This window comes from Phyllobates terribilis, unplaced genomic scaffold (genome assembly GCF_046119375.1).
Source record: "Phyllobates terribilis strain yellow unplaced genomic scaffold, ASM4611937v1 Scaffold_5__5_contigs__length_657084704, whole genome shotgun sequence".
Lineage (NCBI taxonomy): Eukaryota > Metazoa > Chordata > Amphibia > Anura > Dendrobatidae > Phyllobates > Phyllobates terribilis.
Window position 1 is genome coordinate 547,305,558 of NW_027362765.1, and position 12,469 is coordinate 547,318,026.

General features: G+C 37.5%; 2 protein-coding genes across 5 annotated transcripts in view; one reads left to right on the forward strand and one right to left on the reverse strand.

Moving 5' to 3' along the window:
- The window catches only part of CUNH10orf105 (chromosome unknown C10orf105 homolog), a 50,941-nt gene extending 40,200 nt beyond the window's left edge, over nt 1-10,741 (forward strand). The window contains exon 2 of one of the 3 annotated variants that reach the window (XM_073681438.1): nt 8,235-10,741. In XM_073681438.1, coding sequence (XP_073537539.1) covers nt 8,235-8,666 — 432 coding nt within the window. In that variant the 3' untranslated portion in view covers nt 8,667-10,741. Of the gene's footprint in view, nt 1-8,229 lie in introns of all 3 variants that reach the window. The other 2 variants (XM_073681440.1, XM_073681439.1) reach the window with 2 other exon arrangements.
- CDH23 (cadherin related 23) overlaps nt 1-12,469 on the reverse strand; it is a 1,802,240-nt gene that overhangs the window by 435,467 nt on the left and 1,354,304 nt on the right. The window lies entirely within an intron of this gene.

Genomic DNA, 12,469 nt, shown 5'->3' on the forward strand with positions numbered 1-12,469 from the left:
ATTTGTGAGGAGCTAAATACAAAAGATCCATATTCTGGAGACCATGAAGTTTTGTAAAATTCAAGGAGAATTCAACACCACTAGAATAAATGTGCTCATCTCTAGTTAATGCTAATAATATTGTTAACATATAAGTATAGTGTTATAATTCTGTATCCTACATCAGGTTCATAGTATTATATGCATTGAAATCACATGTATAGATAGACATACAGTGTATTAAATTATACAAATTAGCACTTTAATTATAAGGTCTTCTTCTAACTCCTTGAGATCCTTCTTATATTGTATATATATTATACATTGGATTAATGAAGGTTCCAAGTCAAAGATCTTCTCAGTCATTATATATATAAGTAGTGAACCATGTAAGAATTTTAATTCACTTCCCTACCCCAGCTCTCAAGTGTACAAATTGTCATACCCACCTAACGACATAAGATAATAGATTGTCTCACTCTAGACAATAACTCCTATTAATCCAATTTCCTCAGGAGGCCCACAATGCCCCACACCTTTATTATTTAGGGATTGATAGCATTGGCTCTTGAACATCTTTCCATAATGTATGCAAATCCTCTCACACTCGTTTAGAAGATTCCCTGCTGAGATGATCTGCACTTACTGGTATATATACATCTACCGAGACCTGAGCTGCCATGGAACACGAGGCCTTCTGAGACAGAAAGGCAACCAAATTGCTACTGGTCTAAAAGGTTTCACCAAATGCTTCTCATCGACTTTTCTACTGGATCACAACTAGAACCAGAACTTTTTGTTTTCTACTATTTGATATATCTGTGCTACTTCCGTCTCTTTGGGTAAGTTCTTAGTGACTAGAGATTTCTAGAATGTGCTATGAAACTATTCATGCACTAGTTCCTTTCAATTCAGTGATCTTAAAGATTAAAAACATTATATAAAGTCATGTCTCAGTTGTAAAAATCAACTAGATTCAGTTCAGATTAGCTCTCAATTTACTTGGGATGAATTTAATCTTGTATGTAAGGAACAAGCAGATACAACTCCTCTATGATAAGCAGGAGAGATCTGAGAATAAAAGATGGAACCTTCTCCTCTATGATAAGCAGGAGAGATCTGCGAATAAAAGATGGAACCTTCTCCTCTAAGGTCAGCGTTGGAACAGCTGGAGTTTACTGGCCCACAGATAGAATGCAGACTGCTAGGCTGTAGACTATTGTGATCCATTTTTTGCGGACAGACTGTCAGGGCCACAGTGAGATTTTTTTTTTCTCAGACTACACTGGTTAATTTGATTTTGATTCTTGCAACTTTTTTATACTTTACTTCCATCTCAGATTGGCATGGAGTCTCCAAAAAGGAGAGTATTTATTTCCGCTTATTAATGTCTACAGATTTTTACTTAATGATATGCCAAGTTGCATGGAAACATCATATGGGCACTGATTGTGAAGTGTCACTCTGCTGGTAGAGTGACTTGTTAGGAGTATTCTGCTGCCACACTTTTTGACTGCCTTTTTCCGTTGCGGTCATAATTTGGATGTGGTGTCAAAGTTTTGCAGCATCTGAAGCCCTCCGCAAATTATACTTTCCTTAATTTGATTCTTGAGATTTGAAGGCACAAATTTTGGACTATATGAAGAAACTGATAAACATTCTACTAATACTACTGTATTACATAATTCTACATAATACTACTGTGTGATGCCATAATAATACTTCTGAGCAACGGCATTACAACACTAAGGTGTAATGATAATACAACACTACTTTGTAATGTAATAATACTAATAACATTATAATACTAATGTGTGATGACATTATAATACTGCTGAATAATGACTTAACCCTTTCACCCTCTAGTCTGTTTTCACCTTCATGACCAGGCCAAATTTTACATTTATGATCAGTGTCAATTTATGTGGTAATAACTCTGGAACGCTTCCATGGATCCCACTGATTCTGAGACTATTTTTTCATGACATATCGGACTTCATGATAATGGAAAAATTTCTTCGATATGATTTGCGTTTAATTATTTGTGAAAAAATCTGAAATTTGGGAATTTTTCTTAATAATTCTGCAATTTTTAAACTTTTAATTCTTGCCCTCAAATCAGAGCGTTATGTCCCAAAAAAATAGTTAATACATAACATTTCCCACATGCCTACTTTACATCAGCACAATTTTTGAATCATAATTTTTTTTTATGTTAGGAAGTTAGAAGGGATAAAAGTTGACCAACGATTTTTCATTTTTACAACAAAATTTACAAAAACATTTTTTTTAGGGACCACATCACATTTGAAGTGACTTTGAGGGGTCTAGTTTCCAAAATGGGGTCACTTGTGGGGGTTTTCCACTCTTTAGGCACATCAGGGGTTCTCCAAACTCTACATGGCGCCCACAGACCATTACATCAAAATCTGCATTCCAAAACGTCACTCCTTCCTTTCTGAGCCCTGCCGGGCACTCAAACATTAGTTTTCCCCTACATAAGGGGTATCTCATTCTCAGAAGTTGCACAACAAATTTTGGGGTCCATTTTCTCTTGTTACCCTTGTGAAACTAAAAAAATTGTGAGCTAAAGGAACATTTTTGTGGGAAAAAAAAATTATTTTTCATTTTCATGGCTCAACGTTATAAACTTCTGTGAAACACTTCGGGGTTCAAGGTGCTCACCACACATATAAATAAGCTCATTGAGGAATTTATCTAAATGTGTGGTGAGCACCTTGAACCCACAGGTGTATCACAGAATTTTACAACGTTGATCTGTGAAAATAAAAAAATATATATTTTTCCCTCAAAAATGTTTTACCCAAATTTTTTTCATTTTCACATGGATTGCAAGAGAAAATGAATTCAAAATTTGTTGTGCAATTTCTACTGAGTACACAGATATCCTATATGTGATTGAGAACTACTTTTGAGAAACAGTGCAGAGCTCAGAAAGGAAGAAGCGCCATATTGGAGTTCAGATTTTGCTGGACTGGTTTGAGGGTGCCATGTCACATTGGTAGAATTCCTGAGGTGCCAGAATAGCAGAATCACCATAAGTGACCCCATTTTACAAATTACACCTCTCAATGAATTAATCTAGGGATGAATATTGCATATAGAGCTGACACCCACATATTATTGCAGCAGCGCTCAGTGTGAGCCCACGTGAACATGAAGCTGCATATGTACGGCGATATGCAGCAACGCAGCTCTTGCAGCGCCATACATATACGGCCCATGTCAGGAAGGGGTTAAGGCAACACTCCAGCATTTTTTTTATCATTTTACTGCTGCAGTGGTGCTTCTAATCTAAGGTCCATGTACCTACTCTAATAATTACCAGACACCATTTTCATCTTCTATCACTTCCGCTCCTGTCGGTCTCCAGCAGTTTGTAACCTGTAGGATTTACAGAATACTGGAGCAAAGCATAGCTTGATGGAAAGTGGCATTGTTTCTTAAGCCAGAAATATTACTCCAGTCACTGACTTGAGTAACACTTTTGGATAGATGCACAATGGTGCACGCCACTGATAAAATGTGGCAAAATCATTAAGGGGCATTTACCACCTAATGAATTTGGCGAGTCTATTCCGGCATGCCTCTCATTAAGATTAGTGTACAAAACGCCAGTTTTAATGAATCGGGACATAACGTTTTTTGGTTGCCAAAAAAAAAGTATGATTCCTGGAATACTTTTGTTTTGTTTTTTCATAGATTTTTCCGGCTAACGGTACCACCATTTTTTTTTGTTACAAGGGTTAAATTGTAAATTTTGTGCTATATCTTCTATCTACAGTACATTTGGGTCACTTGCCAAAAATGACATAAAAGATGGAAATACTTTGCTTTCTAACAAGCACAGCCATTTGAGTGTTGTGATTTTTTTATGGATCCATGGTCAGTGGTTACTGGTGGCAAATACTCCCTTATTTTACTGCTAAATTCTTCTTCACTAGGCTTAGTTCTTCATGGTAAGTGTGCTTTATTACATATATACAGCCATTGCTGAAAGTGTTGGCACCCTTGAAATTGCTCCAGAAAATACAGTATTTCTCCCAGAAAATTATTTCACTTACACATGTTTTGTTAAACAAATCTTTATTTCTTTGAAACAAGAAAAAAACAGAGAAAAATATTCAAATTGGACATAATTTCACACAAAACCTCAAAAATCGGCCCGACAAAATTATTGATACCCTCAACTTAATATTTGGTTGCATGCCCTTTGGAATAAATAATTGTAATCAATCGCTTGCTATAACCATGAACAAGCTTCTTACACCTCTGAACTGACATTTTTGACCACTCTTCTTTTGCAAAGTGCTCCAGATCTCTCATATTTGAAGGACGTCTTCTCCCAACAGCAATTTTAAGATCTCTCCACAGAGAGATTTAAATCCAAATTCATTGCTGGCCACTTTAGAATTCTCCAGCACTTTGTTTCCATCCATTTCAGAGTGCTTATTGAAGTATGTTTGGGGTCATTGTCCTGCTGGAAGACCCATGACTGAGGAGGTAAACTCAGCTTTCTTACACTTGCCACCCAAAATCATTGGGTAATCTTCAGATTTCATGATGCTTTGCACATACTCAAGGCACCCAGTGCTAGAGGCAGCAAAACAACCCCCCAAAACGTCTTTGAGCCTCCATCATATTTGACTGTAGGTACTGTATTCTTTTCTTTATAGGCCTCATTCCATTTTCGCTCATCTGTCCACAAAACACTTTCCCAGAATGATTTTGGCTTAATCACATACATTTTGGCAAACTGAAGTTTTTTTTTATGTGTCTGTGTCAGCAGTGGGGTCCTCCTGCATCTCCTGCCATAGTGTTTCATTCATATGTTGACGGATAGCTCATGATGACACTGATGCACTCTAAGCCTGCAGGACAGCTTGAACTTCTTTGGAACTTGATTGAGGCTGCTTATCCACCATCCGGACTTTCCTACATTGAAACCTTTCATAATTTTTTCTCTGCTGTCCACGTTCAAGGAGATTAGCTACAGTGCCATGGGTTGAAAATTTCTTGATTATGTTGTGCACCGTGGACAAAGGACCATCAAGATCTCGGGATATAGACTGGTAACTTTGCGATTGTTGATATTTTTCAGCAATTTTGGTTCTCAAGTCCTCAGACAGTTCTCTTCTCTTCTTTCTGTTCTTCATGTGAAGTGTTTCCATCCATTTCAGAGTGCTTATTGAAGTATGTTTGGGGTCATTGTCCTGCTGGAAGACCCATGACTGAGGAGGTAAACCCAGCTTTCTTACACTTGCCACCCAAAATCATTGGGTAATCTTCAGATTTCATGATGCTTTGCACATACTCAAGGCACCCAGTGCTAGAGGCAGCAAAACAACCCCCCAAAACATCTTTGAGCCTCCATCATATTTGACTGTAGGTACTGTATTCTTTTCTTTATAGGCCTCATTCCATTTTCACTCATCTGTCCACAAAACACTTTCCCAGAATGATTTTGGCTTAATCACATACATTTTGGCAAACTGAAGTTTTTTTTATGTGTCTGTGTCAGCAGTGGGGTCCTCCTGCATCTCCTGCCATAGTGTTTCATTCATATGTTGACGGATAGCTCATGATGACACTGATTCACTCTAAGCCTGCAGGACAGCTTGAACTTCTTTGGAACTTGATTGAGGCTGCATATCCACCATCCGGACTTTCCTACATTGAAACCTTTCATAATTTTTTCTCTGCTGTCCACGTTCAAGGAGATTAGCTACAGTGCCATGGGTTGCAAATTTCTTGATTATGTTGTGCACCGTGGACAAAGGACCATCAAGATCTCTGTATATAGACTTGTAACTTTGCGATTGTTGATATTTTTCAGCAATTTTGGTTCTCAAGTCCTCAGACAGTTCTCTTCTCTTCTTTCTGTTCTTCATGTGAAGTGTGGCACACACTTCTCCCTTTTTCTGGTTTCAGGTGTGATTTTCATATTCTCCACACCTGTTACTTGCCACAGGTGAATTTGAACGAGCATCGCATGCTTGAAAAAAAGTTGTTTATGCGCAATTTTGAAAAGGTGCCAACAATTTTGTCCAGTCCATTTTTGGGGATTTGTGTGAAATGATGTCCAATTTTCATTTTTTTCTTAGTTTTTTCTGTTGTTCCAATACACACAAAGGAAATAAACGTGTATAACAAAGTACGTGTAATTGCAATAATTTTCTTCGAGAAATATTTCATGTTCTAGAACAATTTCAAGGGTGCCTTCACTTTCGGCTATGCCTGTATTTAGACCTAGCTAAGTGGAAGGCACTTGTGCAGATTTTATCAAAGTGCCATATTTTTGAAAGTGGCAGGGCATTTAAACATGGAAGTTAGACAGGGCAGGAGACAGGTAATTCACTCAAACAATCTTGTTCCCAGTTCATTTGCACTACAAAATGTATTCACCCTATATACTTGTACCATTTATGTTCTAGCTGCTGCATTCACTCATATCTACCGCCCTTTCACACACTCTGTGCACACCATCCTTATCAGCCCATCTCTCCTACCCTCTCCTACATACTGCTCTCACGCTCTTTCCACAGTCTTAAACCAAACTGATCCATTTACTGCCACCATACAACACAAGAGACGCTCTCACAAATCACTTAACCATCTGCTCACTCTCTATTCTCCCTCTTCTATTCGCTGTAGATATCTTCCTGAACCAAGGCCATTCTTGTAATAATAACTTTAATTCCTTCTCTTCTACACTAAGAAACCCTCATTAATATTCCTTGCATGCCTTCTATACCCTTTAACTGTGCCCTCTGGAACTCACAGTCAGCGTGTAACAAACTCTCCTACATCCATGACTTTTTCCATTCAAATTCCCTTAACCTTCTGGCTCTTACTGAAACCTTGATCCAGCAGTCAGACCCCACTGTCACTGCTGCTTTCTTATAAGGTGGGCATCATTTAATCTGTCTCCCTCTTACTAAACTCTCTCCTTTGCAATCCATCCTGAATGCAGCAGCCAGGATCATATTCCTCTCCAACTGCTACACCGATGCTTCTACCCTGTGTCAGCCATTGCACTGGTTGCCCATTCACTACAGAGTCCAATATAAACGTATAATTCTCACCCACAAAACTCTCTACAGTTCTGCACCACCCTACTTTTCCTCCGTCATCTTCCACCATACCTGTGTCCGCCGTTCCGCTAGTGAGTCACGATCTAAAACAAACAACCTCAATAATCCGAACCTCCCATTCCCGTCTCCAAGATTAAATACACCATTTCTCAGGAATGCACTACCCGGGACAATTCGATTCATTTCCAATTAAGCATGCCCTAAAAACATACTTATTTAGACTTGTGTATTGCCTCACGTCACTTATGTAACTATTCCAGTTTTTCACTTCCAAATTTTTTTTCCAAATCTGGTCCCTTGAAGTATCTGTTTACACACCCTCCCTGCACTGAATAGCACTTTGTATCTGTACTTATACAGATTATGGCTAGTGACCGGTTTATAGAGTGTTATGTGAATACCCTATTTATTATATTGATGGCTGGACCACACAATATAAGCACTTTTTACCATTTACCTTTTGTGTCTCCCCTATTTCCTCATAGATTGTAAGCTTACGAGCAGGGCCCTCACTCCTCTTGGTATATGTTGAATTATGTGTTACTCTGTTATGTCTTTATTATCTGTACAACTAACGTTGGCGCTATAGGAAAATATATGTTATATTATGATTATTACACACAGAATTCAGCACAGTTAAGCTGGTTTTACATGAGTGTATAAAAAAAAATTGTTTGAGTTTCATCCTGAAAACTCAGGTGCTTTATTTTCTCATTTGTTATCCATATGCCATCCATTTTTATACAACAGCAGTAATTAAAAATTTACAATTCTACATATAGTTTCTTATGTTAAACAATTGAAATGTGTCCGTAAAAATCGAATGCCACACTGTGAATTCGTATGGAATCTGATTTTTTTTGCACACCCATAGACTTTAATGAGCAAGTATTATCTGACACACGGAAGAAACTAGTACACGATGCAATTTTTTTCTCGTCCAGATTCTGTCCGTGAAAAAAAACAACGCTCATCTGCACTGCCCCATTGAACAGCATTGGTCCGGGTGCTGTTCATTTTTCCATGGACAGCCCTCGGACTGAAAATATGCTTGTGTAAACCCACCCTCGTTAAAACGTTGTGATTTTTAAGCACTCTTGCACAGAATATAACATTATGATTTTTTATTTCCCAGAAAAGATGACCACTGAAGCTACAGTCAAGTTCAATAATGAAACACTAGAGAGCACGGCTATTATTGACCTCTATAATAGCACCGTAGACAATATGTCGATAAATACCACCAATATTCCAATGGAATTTACAGACCCACTACCCATCATCATCTCTCTTGTGTGCATTTTCCTCCTCCTTGCCACCTGCCTCATATTTGTAACACTGTGCAAGCCTGCTGCCCTAGATCAATCTCTATATGGACCACGGGAATTTATGCCCTATCATGTGGAAGATGCCAGTGAACCACAACTTCGACTCTGGAAGAGGTTAGGCTCACTCAGGCAATCCATCAACAGCTTCAGACGTAGTCGGCCAATCTCCCAGTGCCAAAGGAAGTGTCCAAGGCAGACACCAACAGCTCGAGACTGGTCTTTTTTTGAGTCCACTAAAATGTAATGAGGCATTGCTGCTATCTTGCTAAATCTGAATCCTCATTTTCTATAACATCTGACTAAACAATGATGTGAATGCACGAAGCAGTGACAGTTATAACGAGATGACGGAAAGACCCCATATCTATATCAATAATGGCTGTTCAGAATAATATTCAAAGATCTTTGGACATATAAGCTGCATTTTATGCCTCTGGATACTGGAGTGTAAGCATAAAATTGATATAGATGAATATAGATATATTCTTAGCTGGATTTTGTTTTTAATTACTTGCCGTCACGTCTGGAAGCAGAGCATCATAAATTTGCAATCGTTATAAACTTATCATGCAGCATGAATAAAAGTTGCCTTTTTACAAATGTAAACATTTACAATGCATTTTATTAATGTAACACATTGCAATGTAAAGAGGAAGACAGCGGAAACCTGGGAATTTATGTAGTGTGAAAAAGCACAAGTGGCTTCTCTCTAATTGGAGGCAATGAATATTCAAAGAACAAAAAAGAGCATAAAGGTGCATTTTCTTAGCTTGTGTAGGTGACAACATAATATTTGGTTTATTGGAAAGCTCAATGAGTTACATGTCTCTAATAACACATACACATATACAACTTGTGCACACACCACAGGATTGATTACAAATAATAATGACATAATGAGCAGTAGAAAGCCTTCAAAAGTTTCTCTAGAGATGAGCAAATGGATTAGATTCAAATCGAATTCATGTTGATTTTTTAGGAATTCACTAAACTCAGCTAATTCAAACAAATTGCGATCCTCTTCACATGAATCACCTAAAAATGCCATTTTTTTTTAATTTCAGAAGATGATATTAACCAAAATAGGTCCCATGATCTTGAGAGTGGCCAAGTGGGCTTTCCTACAATGCCTTTCAGCTATTATATAACATGGCATAGAACAGCCAATCAGTAAGGACTATCATAGTCTATATAAAAGCAGGAGCAGGAAATGCAGCAGCTATTTTGTGGTGAATCCAGATAGTGCGAAGACTTCAAAGCTCACTGGTCAACAATAGACATAGGGAGAGAAAGCCATAACACTGAACAAATTCTACAGGCAGTGTGTGTTATAGCACAGCCGTGAAGAAGATTAGTGTAGAGTGTGTGATGAAATGAGAATAATACAGATATTCAATTGATAGGGAGAGATGGAAATAAGAGAGGTGGTAGTAAGTGATCACAGTGACCATACTGCTGCATCTCAAAGTTGGGCATATGTCTTTTTTTTTCAACCTACGTAGCTATGTTATATTTTTTTCATTCTTCATGTAGAATGACAACAAAATACTACTGAATAATGATATCATATTATTACTATGTATTTACATCAAAAGCAGGCCACCAGTATTGTGGAAAGAAAAATATAAGTAACTTTGTGACTTTTTTTATTTTTCCTTAGACATATCTGTTATAGATATTGTTCTCTTTTTTTGTGGGACAAACTACTTTTCACTGGTAGCATTTTTGGGTACATACAACAAGAATGAATGAAAAACAATCTGATATATTTTATATTGATATTTTCTACAGTGTTCATCATGCAGTATAATTATCATGTTACTTTTATTTTGCAGTTTCATAGGATTATGGCGATACCCAATTTATATACAGTTACGTCCAGAAATATTTGGAGAGTTCTAGCTTTGCATGACACTATTTTGGATGTAAAATTAAATTACTGAGATGCAATTGAGGGGTAGATTTTCAGATTTAAATGAAGGGGTTGAACAAAAATATCCTGTGAAACGTCTAGGAATTGCAACAATTTATCTAGAAAGCCACCTTATTTCAAGGGCTCAAAAGTAATTGGACAAATTAACTTTATCATAAATATAATGTTCATTTTTAACAAAGAATCCTTTTCAGGCAATGACTGCATGAAGTCTGGAAGCCATGGATGTCACCAAACGCTGGGTTTCCTCCTTTGTAATGCTTTTCCAGGACCTTACTGCAGCTGACTTAGTTGTTGCTTGTTTGTGGGAGTTTCTGCCTTAAAGGGGTATTCCCATCTCCAAGATCCTATCCCAATATGTAGTAGGTGTAATGATAATATTAGCAAATACCTCCAATTAGAAATGTAGTACAGTTTCTCTGATTCGCTAGGTCTCTTTCCTCATGTACAGTCATTGCAGGAACTAAGGTATCCATGGTTATGACCACTAGAGAGTAGCTAACTGTCACAGTATCAGTGGTCGTAAACATGGATACCTAAGGTCCTGCAATGCCTACACATGAGGAACGATACATAGCGAATCAGAAGAACTATACTACATTTCTAACTGGAGGTATTTGCTAGTATTATTATTATTACACCTACTACATATTGGGATAGGATATTGAATATGGGAATACCCCTTTAAGTTTTTTCTTAAGCATGTTAAATGCTGCTTGAGGGGGTTGAGATCTGGTGACTGATTCAGCCATTGCAGTATATTCCACTTCTTTGCCTTAAACTCCTGGGTTGCTGTAACAGTATGTTTTTGGTCATTCTCCATCTGTACTGCGAAGCGCCATCCAATAAACCTTGCTGTATTAAGTTGAATCTGAGCAGAAAATACCATCCTGTACACATCAAAATTCATCCTGCTGCTTCGGTCTTCAGTCACATCATCAATAAACACTAGTAACCTTTGAAGCCATGCATGCCCATGCCATCATACCATGTTTTACAGATGATGTGGTGTGCTTTTACAGGTTGATCTTAGTTTCATCTGTCCAAAAAATGCTTTTTCAGAACTGGGTGGCTTTTTTATATGTTTTTGGCAAAGTATAATCTGGCCTTTCTATTTTTAAGGCTTATTAATGGTTTCTTGTGGTGAACCCTCTGTATTTGCTATCATGAATCTCTTTATGGGAGACTTAGATACTGAAACATCTACTTCCTGGAGAGTGTTGGGTGGATGTTGTCTTGACCCTGGAAAGGATTTGGCAATCATCCACCATCGTTGTGTTCTGTGATTGTCCAGGCCTTTTCAAATTCCCAAGCTCACAAGTATGCTCTTATTTTTTTTTTGAAGAAGAATGTACCAAACTGTTGATTTGGCCAATCCTAATATTTCTACAATTTTTCTGATGGATTTCTTATTTTTATTAGCCTACTGATGATCTATTTCTCTTCCATTTGGAGCTCCTTTGACCGCATGTTATGGGTTCATAGCAGCAGCTCCCAAATGGAAATGCCACGCCTGGAATCGGCTACAGACATTTTAGTTGCTTAACTGATGATGGATTAATGAAGGAATAGCCCATGCAGCCCATTAAAGAGCTGTTGAGATACTTGTTCAATTACTTCTGGTCCCTTTAAAAAGAGGCAGCTACATATTAAAGAACTGTAATTCCTAAACCCTTACTTCAATTGGGATGTGAATACCCTCCAATTAAAGCTGAGAGGTTGCACTGTAAGCTCATATTGATTGAATAACTGTACCTTGAATAAGTTTAGGTAAAAAGCTAAAATGCCAAAATTTGTCTGACTGTCCAAATATTTCTGGAACTAACTGTATATATTTTTTTATTGTTTAAAACTCAGAGCTAAAACTTTTTCATTTTACTTGAGTACAAAACTGCACGAGGGCTTGTCTTTTGTGCAATAAGCTGTAATGTACCATTACATGGTATCATTTCGGAGAGCAACCTTTCCAAATATATAATATATATATATATATATATATATATATATATATATATATATACACGCACAGTGGCATAACTTGAAGCTCATGGGCCCGAATGCTCCAACTTGGTCCCTAATTGTTGTGAAACTTTAAAAGAAATGGTCTTTTCATA